General features: G+C 42.7%; 1 protein-coding gene across 6 annotated transcripts in view; it reads right to left on the bottom strand.

The window, feature by feature from the left end:
• The window catches only part of KCNIP4 (potassium voltage-gated channel interacting protein 4), a 390,676-nt gene that overhangs the window by 5,376 nt on the left and 369,845 nt on the right, over positions 1-15,455 (bottom strand). For all 6 annotated transcript variants that reach the window (XM_058192110.1, XM_058192113.1, XM_058192109.1 and 3 more), the window contains 2 exons: positions 13,041-13,110; positions 3,362-3,432 (listed from right to left, as the gene is read on the bottom strand). In XM_058192110.1, coding sequence (XP_058048093.1) covers positions 3,362-3,432; positions 13,041-13,110 — 141 coding nt within the window. The remainder of the gene's footprint in view (positions 1-3,361; positions 3,433-13,040; positions 13,111-15,455) is intronic.

The following is a 15,455-nucleotide window of genomic DNA, read 5'->3' as shown; positions in this document are numbered from 1 at the left end:
AAAGGTAAAATCCCATTAACATAAAGGTTACTGCTCTGTGGGTATTTTAAATAGTTTTCTTTTTCAGTATATGTTTTGGGGTGTGGAACGAAAAATGTGAACCGTATAAACCGGTGATGGCAAATCTTTTTGCCGTCGTGTCCCAAAAGCGGATGGAGTGCAGGGGGGGGGGGTTACATGCACGCGTGCCCACGCCTGAAACTACACTATACAACGCTGTTACAAACCTAGGTCTTGAACAACTTGTAACTAACAATACAAGACTCAACAACTGCCTTGACCTCATCTTCTGCAACAATTCAAACTCAATTTACGGACTACAAATTAAAGAACCTTTTTCCAACAGTGACCACTGCATGATTGATTTTCGTCTCAATATACGTCCATACTTAAATCGTCATAACAACAGTACTCCCAACTACAACTTCAAAAAAGCCAATTACGACCTTATAAACAACGATCTTTCATTTCTGGACTGGCAAAATTTGTTTGCAACCTGCATAACCGCTGAAGACCACTATAGAGTCTTCCTACTTGAAATCAATAGAGTCATTAAACTATATGTACCACAAATGACTACCATGATCAAGAAAAACAAACTACCCATATCAATAAAAAAGCTTCAATCAAAAAAAAAATCCCTCTGGAAAAGAAACAAAAAAGGCTATGTTACAAATTTCAAAAACCGCTACAGAAACATATGCAACCAAATAAAAACTGAATGCACAAATTACCACACCAAGCAAGAAGAGAATCTTCTGCGCACAAATTGCAATCGTGCCTTTTATAATTTTGTTAACAATAAACTTAAAGACTCTAGATCCATCCCACCACTAAAAGATTCTAACAACAAAGAATGCAATGATGAAACAGTCAAAGCAAACCTCTTCAACATTTTCTTTGGCTCAGTCTTTGTTAACTCCGATAACACATATCCGACCTTCCACAAACGTACCAGCAATGATTATGATGATTTAACTTATATAGATTTCACAGAAGACAACGTTGGAAAAGCTCTTCACAACTTAAAACCATCGCTATCTATTGGACCCGATGGACTATGTGCATACTTCTTAAAAAAACTTTCCATTAATATAGCAGAACCCCTAAGTATTATCTTTGATAAAGCTTTCACTACCAGTTCCCTTCCCAAACTTTGGTCACTAGCCACAGTCATCCCTATCTTCAAAAAAGGAGACCCCAGCTTAGTTGAAAACTACAGACCGATCTCCCTTTGCTGCGTCACCTGCAAAGTCATGGAATCTATCATCAACCAATCCATTACCTCATACTTAGAAACTAACAACCTACTCTCCAACAAACAATTTGGTTTCAGAAAAAAATTATCATGTAACTTACAACTTCTGCACTGCAAAAACATATGGACTTCAAATCTTGATCAAATCTTGATCAATTCCCCCCACACATGCGTGCCCCCCCATGCTGCGCTGTCCCCTGCACATGTGCCTGCGCCCCCACGCGCACGCCCCTGCACCCCATTTTGGGCCTAGCAGGCCTCCCTGAAACCTACGGAGACTGGAAATGACCCATTTCGAGACTTCCGGTAGGCCAGTTTTTCACCCTCCCCAGGCTCTGGAGACTTTCCTGGAGCCTGGGAGGGCAAAAACGGCCTCCCCCAGCCCTCTGGAGGCTGAAAATAGCCGGTTTCTGGACTTCCGTTAGGCCCGTTTTTTGCCCTCCCCAGGCTCCAGAAGCGTTCCTGGAGCCTGGGGAGGGCGAAAACAGCCTCCCCCAGCCCTCCGGAGGCCAGAAACAGAAGACCTGTTTTTCACCCTCCCAGAGCCTCCGCATGAGCCCTGTACTTACCTGGCATCCCAAACGGGCCACGTGGGGACTCCTGGGAGGGAAGGGGCGTGGATGCGGCCAGCCAAAAATCAGCTGGCTGGTGGGTGCACATGCATGGTAGACGTGACCTAGGGCAACGGCTCGCGTGCCCACAGAGATGGCTCCGCATGCCACCTGTGGCAGGCAGGTATAGACAGAAATAAGCCTAGCTAGAATAGAGAGCTTGTTCTGAGCTTCTTAAAGAAAAAGCAGAACGTTACATAATGAACAGACCTGACTAAGATATAGTTTATCCATGCTGAGCATCTTTCAGCCCCATTGAGCTCGGTGAAGGGATCGGGTGAGTATTTAAAACTGTTATTCCAGGCAGCAGGCGATCACTGCAGGAATTACCCAGAATGTAAGATAACGATGATGTGGAATTGGAATTTTTAACATATTAGCAAAATCCCTTCTGGGGGCTCATCTGTCTTATCTTTAAATACATGTGAACTACTTCATGAATAAATAAATAAAGGCGTATTTAATCATTTGCAGACTGCTCAGTTTCTACATTCATAAAGAAGTGTAAACAACGAATGTGCAAATCCTGAGGAAGACCTCGTTTTACTAACTTTTGAAGGCTTTCCATTTTTAATCTTGATCATGCTGTTTGCTTCCTCAGTGTGTCTATTCCTTTCTCCAGGTTTTTAAGGCAGCTGTCCCAACGTTCATCCCTGAGTTTATTTCCATAGCAGCCCTCCCCTGGGTCAGGATGTCAGAGTCACTGTGTGTGTATTATGCATAAATAATACATAAGTACATAAATTAAGATGTGCAGAGGGTGTGACAATGCCAGAGTCAGCACGCGAGCTTCCAGAGCTGATGGTAGACTTGAACATTTTCTCTTTGGTCTTGGCCCAATGACTTAACTACTCCCCTGCATTTTCTATAGTGGTTTAAATCAGCATTTGGCCTGTAAATTGGTTTGGCTACCTACCTCCATAAACTTTGGGAAGCATCTCACTGCCTTAGTAAACATTAGCAAAAATATTAACTTTTTCTAGAGGAGTATTCAGAATTGGAGAAGACCAAAAAGTTTTTCGATGAGTATAACCCTGAAGAGCTCAGGAGAAACAATTTCCTTTCATTTAGCTCTTAAAACAAGAAGGAATTTACAGAGGGAAGATGTTAACTGAGAGATAATGAAAGCTGAAACTTAAATACCTGATTGAGTAAAATCAGGCCCTCTTTTCCTTCACTTATTGAATGTTTTCTGATTGTATTAAAATTCTTTCTATCACTCTTCTGCTGAGGGAATATCGATCGGAGAAGGGATTAAAGGAGAATGTTGACCAGATAGAGGAATGAGGTGTGGAAAACTAAAAAATCAGGACTTGCATTTTCTCAAGTTATTTAATAATAATATTAATACTACTAATATATTAGTAGTAAGAATTCAGTTCACCCATTATACCAGCTTACAAGCAACGTGGAAAGCATATAACCTGTTAACAAGACTTTGGACTGCATTATAGAACAGAAATAAATAATATTTTTTTAAAAACTGCCTTACCTCAAAACTCACACATCCATTGTGATCTGTGTCAAATGCATTGAACAGAAAATGTGCATACGTTGTAGAATCTGGAATTAAAAAGATTGGTCCTTATTAATTGCATATGAAAACTTAACACTTTGAATAAACACATTCTATCTTTTCCTTACCTCTATTATTCTTATTAATTGGGAGGCAGGAAGTTAAGCCATTACTTGATTATTGTTAAGCAATTGCTTATAAAAAATTCTCATCCTTCTTATACTTTACCCCGGATATCATAGATGGTGTTAAAAATCCAGTTATTATTTATGGAATTGGGAAATTCATTAAATTACACAGTAGAGTCTCCATTTATATTGGAGAATAGAAACCAAGCCACATCAATGGAATGATTGGAGCAAACTGCACATGGGTACATTTGCACATGTTATTCTGTGCTTCATATCTACTATTCCAGGTTGTTATTTCAGGATTCAAATTCGGAAGGATGACAATGCCAGTGTCATTTTTAAAGCACACAGTTGTTTGAAGACCCATCAAATTGTTATAAGAAGTGCCATTCAGGGCCTAGACAAGAGCCATTGCTCCTAATTAGCTAAATAGAAATGGTTAATTTTCCCATTGAATTCAGTCAACTCTAATACTCTTGTTGGCTCAGTCAAACTTCCTTCCTACCTAGCTACCAAAAAAGGTAGATGCCGCCACTCCAAATTGCGCTCTGAAGCTTATATGTGCAACTTTTGAGCTTCTTCCTAACCTTCATCAAGGTTGTATCATGTTTTAGAATAATAGAGTTGGAAGGAACCTCTGAGGTCTTCTAGTCCAATCCCTGCTCAAACAGGAGACCCTATACCATTTCAGACAGGTGGCAGCCCAGTCTCTTCTTGAAAGCTTCCACTGATGAAGCTCCCACAACTTCTGAAGGCAAACTGTTCCATTAGTTAATTGCTCTCACTGTCAGAAAATTCCTCCTTATTTCTAGGTTGAATCTCTCCTTGTTTAGTTTCCATCCATTATTCCTTGTCCGGCCTTCAGGTGCTTTGGAAAATAGCTTGACCCCTTCCTTTCTGTGGCAGCCCCTCCAATCCTGGAAGATGCTCTCCTGTCTCCCCTGGTCCTTCTCTTCACTAGACCAGCCAGGCCCAGTTCCTGCAACCGTGCATCATAGGTTTTATCGTCCACCCCCCTAATCGTCTTGGTTGCTCTTCTCTGCACTCTTTCCAGAGTCTCAACACCTTTTTTGTATTGTGGGGACCAGAACTGGATGTGGTACTCCAAGTGTGGTTTTAATAAGGCTTTGTAAAGCGGTGCCAGAACCACACCTGATCTTGTGAATCTGATTCATTTAGTAACCATTCAAAGTCACGATGACGCTGAAAAAAAGTGACACGGCCGTTTTTCACCCTTATGACCGTTGCGGCATCCCTATGGTCACGTGATCCAAATGCAGACGCTTGGCCGCCGACTCATATTTACGGCAATTGCAGCGTCCCGGAGGTCACGTGATTCCCTTTGGCGACCTTCTGACAAACAGAGTCAATGGGGGAAACCCAGATTCACTTAACAACCGTGTGACTAACTTAACAACTGCGGTGATTCACTGAACAACTCTGCCAAGAAAGGCCGTAAAATGGGGCAGAACTCACTGGACGAACGTCTCCCTCAGCAACACAAATTTGTTGCTCGATTGTGGTCATAAGTCGAGGACGACCTGTGCTGATTTAGTAATCAACAGGGCCCTGTGTTTTGCACCAGCCGCAGTTCCCGAAGGTTCTTCAGAAGAAGCTCCAAGAAGGAAGCTAAGGCCGTGCGTGAATTCTTGTGGTCAGGTGGGGGTCACCTGTCTCATCAGTCCCACCTGGGCCACGCCCCTTTCTCCAGCCACCCCTCTGCCTGCCCAGCTAAGTCCCAGGTCTGTTGTCCACCTTTGGGAGTTAAACATTTCCTTAGCTGGATATTGGATGCTGACCTTCTCTCTCCTATTTATATCTGATCTCAAATGAAAACAAAACATTAAAATTCATTTTTTTAAAAAAAAAAATCAGGTTACGGATCAGACTGCTTTCCCCAAGCCATTAACAAAAATAAGCTTTTATTTTTGCAGCCTTTACTCAGCAAAATATCCAAGAAAATAATAATTAAAAAAAAAGACCATCACAATTGAAAGCAGACTGCATCTGATGCAGGATGTTTTTCAGCTTTTGATGAGTCCTGTTTAATAGGGTTTCCCTTATTGGACACTGGAATATAAGCCTGAAAACTTGGGGTGGATCATGAAATACAATCTTCCTCATTCTTAGTGAGAGTGATACTGGAGCTGTGAGATTTCAAAATTCCGTGGGACAGAATTGGTTTCCAAGTAGCATTTCCGATTCACATTTAATCCTCCATTCAGGCTGAATGCCCCTTAATTCATTCCAAAGCCGCTGTGCGCTTTTTCCGACTCAAACCGACTTAACGATCTGAATCCAGGTGATTGGAGATGATCGGTATTTGCACACTTAAAATACTGTAAAGTGGAAGGAATAAACAGCCTCGGGGGTCTTACGAGATTCAGACCAAGCAAACCAAAATACTTTATTTTTATAGTATTATTAGCATCCATATTTAACAGCCCAGCCCAGCCCAGCCGGTCGCAGGTACTGTAGAAGGCAGCGGACACCTGAGCAGGATAAATAATTGGCAAATAAGGAAAAGAACTAGAGAACAGAGGTTAAAACTACCAGCCATTAAGTTGCAGCCTTGCTTTGGAGGTTTTTGGACAACTTGAAGATGGGGGGGGAATAGAATTTATATTGTAAAGCTATACCCTGGTGTTGGGATTTTAGGCAAAAAAGGGAATCAAAATGATTTCGGCAGCCTCATTATTGTCTCATGGGAAGTGTGTGTTTGAGTAGTTGTCCCAAGAATCATTCCCCTTCCCATCCTGTGACATTTAAGGCACTTCGGGGCTGAAACAAAGGTGAAATCCAGCAGGTTTTGACAGGTTCTGGAGAACCGGTAGCAGAAATTTTGAGCAATTCGGAGAACCGGCAAATACCACCTCTGGCTGGCCCCAGAGTGGGGAGGGAATGCAATATCCTTCACCTGCCACGCCCACCAAGCCACACCAGACCTACCAAGCCACGCCTACTGAACCAGTAGTAAAAAAAATTGGATTTCACCACTGAGTTGAAAGGATGAGCTGGTGACATCCCCATTAGCTGGGGGACATCCGTGGGGGCTCCTTTCATGTCCCTGTCAAGGAGCTGTGGAGCAAATGACAGGAGCTCACCCCGCCATGCAGCAGCACTCGGGTCTCGAACGCGAGCTTGCTAACCTCCAACCCAGCGTCCTTACCGTGTGAGCCACCATGGGTTTTGTTTGGCAGGACAACACCAATCCCTAACTTGCAAACAGAGAAGTAGCAGAAAGTTTTGACTTTCTTGTCTGCTTTCCTACTTTTTATTTTTTTATTTTTATTTATTTATTTTGTCACAACAATATATGTAGGAATCATACAAAAGATTATATAGTATATAAACATATATGGGTAAATATAAGGAGGTATAAGCATATATATAGAAAGAAGAAAAGAAAAACAATAGGACAGGAATGGTAGGCACGTTTGTGCTCTTATGCACGCCCCTTATGGTCCCCTTAGGAATGGGGTGAGGTCAATAGTAGAAAGTTTTTGGATAAAGCTTTTAGGATTATGGGAAGAGACCACAGAGTCAGGTAAAGTGTTCCAAGCACTGATGATTCTGTTGCAGAAGTCATATTTTCTGCAATCTAGATTAAAGCGGTTGACATTAAGTTTAAATCTATTAGTTGCTCTAGTATTATTGCAATTAAAGCTGAAGTAGTCTTTAACAGGAAGGACATTACAATAGATGATTCTGTGAGTTAAGCTTAGGTCTTGTCGAAGGCGACGGAGTTCCAAGTTTTCTAAGCCTAGGATTTCAAGTCTGGTGGGATAAGGTATTCTATTGTTTTCAGAGGAATGGAGAATATAGAATATAGAACCTTCCCACCCACCTCCTGAGATCTTCATGGCCCTGGCGGGAGTCCTGCTCCACTGTTTGAGTAGCTCAGTCTTAATGAGTCTCATGGTCTAATTTGGGTAGCGTTGGCTGAGGTCTGAACCAAAGTTGAGAAGGTTGGATTAAATCTTCATCCAATGAGGGCCTCTAGTCTTGCAGGATGGGTCAAACAAGCCAAGACAGCAGCTATGATGGCTTTTAAGCAGAGGAATTCTTGGCTTGGTGGCGCAGTGGTTAGAGTGTAGTATTGCCCACTGCCAGCAGTTTGATCCTGACCGGCTCAAGGTTGAGGCAGCCTTTCCAAAGCCAGTAAAAGGGAGACCTGAATTGTTGGGGGCAAGAGGCTGGCTCTGTAAATTGCTCAGAGAGGGCTGTAAAGCACTATAAAGTGAAATATAAGTCTAAGTGCTATTGCTATTTTTGACTCTGTGGTTGCCCCCAATTTTTCTACATAACAAAAAGTTTTCTCTGGACAAAAAGATTTGCTCCTGAAATATTTGTTCTGTTTCTGAGGAGGAAAGGGCTTGACGTAATTACATTTTTTAAAAAACCAACAAGGATACAGGATACCATGAACAGCCTCCTAAATTGATTCAGCACACAAAATGACCAAGAGAGATGAGGCCCGAGTTGCTTTGATTTGATCTTCTGTTTTCACGGCTTCGTTGTTAAGTTTTTGTTGTTGTCGTTTGGAGAATCCCATCTCTCTTGCTTTGACTCATAAAAGCCAGGAAATCGTTTCCCAGCACCAGCCTGGTTAGCCTTTCAATCCTGAGTGAAAAACCGTGCCTGACAAGAAGGGATTTATTATTAGTCATGAAGTCATCCGTTTCTAAATGAACAGAATAGAATCCAGGCTATCGGTCGGTCTTCCTCAAAGACAAATGTCGACCATTGCAGGGAAAAAAAATGGTGGACTAGAACAGGGGTCTCCAATCTTGGCAACTTTAGGACTTGTGGACTTCAACTCCCAGAATTCCCCAGCCAGCAAAGCTCTGGGAGTTGAAGTCCACAAGTCTTAAAGTTGCCAAGGTTGGAGGCCTCCCGGACTAGATGACCAGTTGGCCGTATCTGGCACAGGTTTTTTGTACCTGAAAAGGGAAAAAGTTAAGAGTCCTTCAGTTTTAGGATGACTTTATTAGTATCACAGAGGGGTTTTTCTGTCAAGTATAAGGAAGTACATTTAGAAAAAAATTAAAAAACAACCTTCCGGTCTATTTAGCCATTGGGTTTCCTGTTTTTATTCTTTTAAAAACTAACCATATCCAACCTTACTTTGGTTTTATATTTGAAGGGGAAAGGGAAGATGTTCTCGTTCTGAGATAGTCAAGGCAGGCTGGCTACCACCTTGGAACCGAAAAATTAAATCTCCTTTATGCCACTTGAATAGACAGCCAGCTCCTTCTCATTTTCTGAGGAATAACCTGGAGGCCATTTTTTTTCGGTGTGTTTTCCAATGTCTAGAGTGCTGAAGCTTGATTAGGCTTCCCACTGAGCCAATACGGAACAAGATTTTGCCTGTTGGTGTTGTGCCACGTTGTTTTTTAAATGAAAAGGAAATGCCGTTCTTTCAGATAGCATGAAACTGCATCCCTTTCTTCCTAACTTGAAATATGCTAGGAATATGCACCATGGGGGGAAATGAACATAAGAGAACAAGAGAGTTGGAAGGGACCTTGGAGGTCTTCTAGTCCAACCCCCTGCTCAAGCAGGAGAGCAATCTGGACAAATGGTTGTCCAATCTCTCCTTAAAAAGCTTAAAAACAAACAAACAAAACCCCCACTAAAACATTTCATAAAAGCAACAAGATGTTGGCTGCGTCAGTTCTATGTTCTTGAGGGCTTTCCATCCAGTTCAGGTGGAGAAATGGAGGAAGGAATGTCCCTGAGGATAGTTGTACGGACTTGGTTCAGAACTTGGCAGAAAAACATCTCAGCGAATATGCACAGGACAGAAGACCAACATGGAGGAAGCCCTCAAACTAATTTGTTCGGGAAAACGAGACGGGAAAAAGAAGTTTATATAGGAGAACGCCTTGCGCCGACGCGCACCAAGATTGCAGCATTGGGATTGTGGGCGCAGGCAGCTGATAAAACCTCCTGCTTAAGTAAAAGATAGTTGGCTGGTTTCAGTAAGAGAATGAGAAGGAGCCATAATAATAAGCAAAAAACAGCTTTATTATCTACGCTGACTGTACCAATCTGTGCAAGAGCCAGAAATTATTTACTGATGGTGGAAAGCTGTCAAGTCAGCTAAGGAAAAAGAAAGCAACGTGCCTTATGAAACAAAGGGAGACCCACGGAGATCAGTAGGATACCCCACATTTGCCTCCACTTCAGGCTTTGAGCGACACATTTCGATGGCCTCTGGATTTCTCCCTGCCTCTCCTAACATAGCATTCTGTGGGAGAGAAAGAATCACCCCACGGAGAGCTTATAAGGAATCGTCTGACGCTTTGCCAGTTCTCATTATGTGGCTCCGAATAAGAAGAGATTTGTAGAATTTCTTTTCTCCTCCTTGCATCTTGACTATTAATGAAAGAGTAATTCTTTATTAGTCAGCCAAGAAGGGAGCACACAAGTCTCTCTCTCTTTTTTTTTTTTAGCAAGACACAGCACTACTTTTCAGCTTCTCTCTGCCAAGTGGCTTTGAATTTTGGTAACTGCAGGAGACACGGGAGCTAACTTTCACTTTTCAGAGATGGGTCAACTCTGCCTGGCTCCCAAAATTTAAGGCTAATCCAATGTGAGGAATAATGATAGATGAATACAGTCCATGTGTCAATGGAGGTTCTCCGTCATCCAGGTCAGGGGCCTCCAACCTTGGCAACTTTAAGCCTGGAGGACTTCGACTCCCAGAATCCCCCAGCCAGCAAAACTTGGGAGTTGAAGTCCTCCAGGCTTAAAGTTGCCAAGGTTGGAGGTCCCTGATCCAGGTCATGGTTGTCCCAAAGGTGCTTTTTTTCAAGAGGCAACTGGACTTGCTTGGTTTTTCCTTGAAGACGTTTTGCTTCTCATCCAAGAAGCTTCTTCAGCTCTGGCTGCAATCAGAACTGAGGAAGCTTCTTGGATCAGAAGCGAAACATCTTCAAGGAAAAACAAAGAAAGTCCAGTTGCCTCCTGAAAAAACATCTTTGGGACAATAATTCAACTTTTTTGAGAAGAACTGTTGGTCACAATATTACAATGTATGTGTCTAGATTATCTGGCTTAATTCTTGAAGGTGCATTTCTTTTTTCCTCCTTTCCAATTCCTGCTTTTCGTACCACCTTGCCTGTCAAAGGTAGAGAGAAGATCTTGGTAGCAAGCTGGGTATTAAAACCTAATAAAAGTGTATCTGTTCCTTTTTCTGTTTTCTTTATTTCTACTGTTTTCTTAATAAGACCCTTCAAAAATGAAACAAAACTTAATAATATTCATTGCAGTTCTTTTCTTTCAAAACTTAATTATGGATCAAATATAATTATAGTCATTATGATGCAAAACATTCAGATTTGATATTCTATTATGTATGCATGTTTAAATACAACATACTTTGCTCTCATTCTTTTAGTCTTCATTCCTAGAGTGTAGATCTATGTAGCTTGTGTAAAACAAATCAGAAGCTAAAAATAGAGATGTTCCACCTGCATATTGGTGTACAGTTAATTACTCTAAAGGAGAATCACCAATTAAGGCCTCCACCCTTTCCAAAATCTTCTCCAGGATTGCAAGATTACCTGTTGTGACTTCGGAATTATATGTACTAAGAAAATGTAGGGAAATGTTGACGAGTTTGATGTATTTCCTTCTTCATTTCTCCTGAGCTTTCAAAATGAGCTGTGGTGTCTGGTTGTACACCATGGACCACTGCCCATCTTTTAGGATTTTATTTTTGGGGAGGTTGCCCGGGTGGGACCAGGGAGAAGTCAACATGTCTTTACATGATGGTGCAGGGCCACCAGACCTGAAGGAGGTGTGCCCATAGGTTAAGCCAACATCAGAAAATACCATTTGATGACCTTCTCCCAAATCATGGCAACTGTGGAGCACTAAATCATTTCCACTGCTTTTCAACGGTTGGGTTTGGGAACTAAATGTTTCATTATGTTTTTGTGGGATATGTATATTTTCCCCGCTGGGATGCCTTTTTTAAGATAGTACTTAAACTCATTGGATTGGGTGGTACAAAATTGCCATAAATAAATAAATAACATGTAATTAAATTAAGCAAGCAATTCATGGACATCTATACTTTCCCATAACATCAGTTACAGCAGAAATGCTGAGCCAGAGTGAAGTGATAGAAGATGCAGAAGAATAAAATGAATTGCAAAAAAAAAAAAATGCAGACCTCGATGGGACCTGGGTTCAGGAACTGGGGAATGTAAATGTCCTTGGTGAGTTTTATAGCTGGAAGAACATCTGGGGCGCTCCTAGACTTATCCCTCTTATTGAGGTCCATTTTGGTCTCCATGACTAGGAGAGTCTGCGGCCATCTTCCGTTAGTATATCAACTGGATCATTTCCTGAACACGATCAGCCTAACTTTAGCTATTCGTGGGTTGCTAACCTCAAACCTAGGTTGCTGTAACCCACCCTTTCTCCTTGACCTGAAAACCTGGAGCTGGTGCAGGATGCGGGCATTAGGAGTACCAACTGCGCCAGCTGCTGATTGGCTACCAAGCCACTTGCAAGACCCTGAACCATTCAAGGCAGAAGTTTTTTCTCATTATAGATCATCAGGGATCATCATTGCCATATGGCAGCAGCTTATTCCAGCTGCCAATGGATGGCTCTTTTCTCTGGTCCACCCCAGAATGTTCTCCCCACTGAAATTTTGGATGCACATTCTATATCCTTTAAATGCCCTGTTGAAAAGTTATTTCTTCATCTAAACCTTCCCAGAGTGAATATTAGAATCTTTCCTTCTCCTCCTCCTCCTCCTCCTCCTCCTTCTCCTCCTCCTCCTCTTCCTCCTTCTCTTTCTTCTCCTTCTGCTCCTTCTCCTTCTCTTCTCCTCCTCCTCCTTCACTTCTCCTCCTCCTCCTCTCCTCCTCCTCTCTCCCTCCTCTTCTTCTCCTCCTCTTTCTCTTTCTCTTTCTCCTCCTCCTGCTCCTTCTCTTTCTCCTCCTTCTCCTCCTCCCTCTCCCTCCCTCCTCTTCTCCTCCTCCACTTCTCCTCCTCCTTCCTCTTCTCCCTCCTCCTTTTCTTTCTCTTCCTCCTCCTCTCCCTTCCCTTCTCTTCTTTCTCCTTCTCCTTCTCTTCTTCTTCTCTTCTCCTTCTCCTCCTCCTCCTCCTCCTCTTCTCCTTTTCTTTCTCCTCCTCCTCCTCCTCTCCTCCTCCTCCTTCTCTCCTCCTCCTCCTCCTCCTCCTCCTCCTCCTCCTCCTCCTCCTCCTCCTCCCTCTCCCTCCTCCTCCCCCTTTCAAGCTAATTTGGCACAGAAGCAGTATAAAACAAATAATACATTTGAACCCAAATACAGAGTATTCTCGAACAAGTATCCTGTGGCTAAGACAGAAGACACCCTTGAACGAAACCCCAAGAAATCTTTCCAACCTCCCATGAAAAGGCATAAGCGACTGAATTCCCAAGACCTCCCCTCCCCGCCCCCGCCCTGGATTTCAAAGCCGTGAGAGGTAAGGGGGATGGATGTACATGCAAAGCGGACTACTTATCTCAAAGGACTCACCTCCCTGTGGGAAGAACTGAGAGTAAATCTCTTTGAAGGTCTCTTCATTAACAACCCCACTGGGACACTCCTAAAGAAAGGGGGCAGAGATGCGAATGAATAAGAGGCCTATTCTCCAGCTCTCCAGACTCACAAACTCACACAATGATTTCAGAAGCTTCAAAGGGTCAAGAGAAACGATGGCCTGCAGAAGGAATCAGGCTCTACCCAACTATATTCCTTCCTCCGGTTTCCTGGCTCAAAATCTGCTCCCTGCAAGTAGGAATGGAAACCTCCCCCCCCCCTCTTCCTGCTCTGAAGCTCTGTGAGTGACTGGCTGCTGGCCCAAGTACAAATCCGTTGATACAGGTAGTCCTCGACTTACAAAGGTTCATTTAGCGACCGTCCAAAAGTTGCAGTGGCACCACTAAAAGGGACTTACGACCGCTTTTCACACTTAAGACCACTGCATTGGCCACGTGATGACAGCTCAGATGCCTGGCAAGTGACTCACATTTATGACGGCGATCCCTTTTTGCAAACTTCTGACAAGCGACGTCAATGGGGAAGTCAGATTCGCTTAACGACCGGGTCACTAATTGAACAACTGCAGTGATTCACGTAACAACAGCAGCGAGAAAAGTTGTAAAATGGGGCAAAACCTCACTTAGCCAACGTCTCACTCAGCAGCAGAAATTTTGGGGTGGTCATAAGTCGAGGACGACCTGTAGAGACAGCTCACAAACCATCCTTTGAGCCCTATGGAGGAATTTAGTTTTTGTATTCCTTGGCTAATAAACCGGTCTCTTGTTGAAGGTCCCTTGCGATGAATGAAACGTGGAGCCTTTTAACGCTTCTTTGCTATTCATATCTGATAGGAAACATGTAACTTATCTAAAACTTCTCCAGACTTCAGGGATGGCATCCAAGAATGAGCGTGGCTGTCACATCATAGAATAGCAGGACATGAAAACACTTTTTCCCCCTCAAGCGTCCTTGATTGAAGTGCATCAAAGCATCCCAGAGTTGACACGGCCATCATTTCGAAATCTCTTACTCCTCTAAAGTTATAGATCCTTTTTTCCCAAAGTGAAAGAGCCATTTACATCATTCGGATCAAATTGTTTTGAATTCTGTGGGGCAAATGTTTTTATTCCCTCACCGACCTGACTTTCCTGTGTCCTGGGAAACGTGAGGAGGGGATAGCACAATTCATCTGTTTAACGCAGGAATCTTAAATCAAATGCAGCCGCCTTTTATATTAGTTCTTGCCTTTAAAGATGACTCATTTTTCCAAGAAAACATTTGTAAAAAGAAAAAAAAAATACTGCACTGATTCTTCCGGGGGGCATGAAAAAGATACAGACACCTTGAGAAAGTTTTTTACTAGGAAAAGGTATTTGTAAGGAGGAAAATGTCTCACCAATTGAGCTTTTATTATGTCTGGGCCTGCCTTTCTCTCTTTTCCTACAGGGCAGAGAAAAATACAGTTCAGAAAGTCCACTTTGCTGCTTTTAGAACAGTGTTGTGTGAAGGCCACTTTAACAACAACAGTTCCTCCAACGAGCTTCAGAAACAAAACTCACACTTTCTAAGCCTACACCAATACATCACCATGCATCCTGTCACCCCAAATAATTTTAAGTGTGGACCCCTTTCTGGCTGGGGAATCCTAGGAGTTCACACATTGAGCTGCTGATGAACCGTGGCTGTGCAGGAATGTAGGGTACCTACTCCAGGTATGACTCTACATTTCGAATTCCAATTTCAAACTTTTTCTGAGAATTCCAAGAAACATGCGCCATAGTATATATTTTATTTATTTGTATCCTGCCTTTATTATTGTTCACAAATAACTCAAGGCGGCAAACATACTCAACACATTTTCCCTCCTCCTGTTTTCCCCACAACAACAACCCTGTGAAGTGGTTTGGGCTGAGAGAGAGAAAGAGAGAGAGAGAGTGCCTGGTCTAGAGTCATCCAATTGGCTTTCATGGCTAAGGCGGGACTAGAACTCACCATCTCCTGGTGATTGGCCCAAACTCCCCCCAGCTGATTAAGGTGGGACTAGAACTCATGGTCTCCTGCTTTCTAAACTGGTACCTTAACCGCCAGACCAAACTGGCCATAGTATAGCATATAGTAGAGTTGTAATAGTACAAATGTTTAATGCCTGATCTACTGGAGCCATGCAAAACAACCTTCACAAGGGTATTTTAAGCTTTCAGTTTCACAAAGCTTATCTCTTCATTCACTTTTCATTCTGGAGCAGAAGAAAAATCCAAAAAGGTCAAAGGGAAGTGGGCAGACATGGCATGACAACCGAAGTCCCACCCCTTGTGTATATTGTGTTTTTTCTACCTTGGCAATTTTCACAAACACAAACATCCATGGATGCTGCTTGTCTGGAATGGTATCTCCCAACTCAAGTCTCTG

Source organism: Ahaetulla prasina, chromosome 8 (genome assembly GCF_028640845.1).
Source record: "Ahaetulla prasina isolate Xishuangbanna chromosome 8, ASM2864084v1, whole genome shotgun sequence".
In the NCBI taxonomy this organism is placed as follows: Eukaryota; Metazoa; Chordata; class Lepidosauria; order Squamata; family Colubridae; genus Ahaetulla; species Ahaetulla prasina.
The sequence above is the reverse complement of the archived record's forward strand: the minus strand, read 5'-3'. Positions and strand labels throughout refer to the sequence as shown.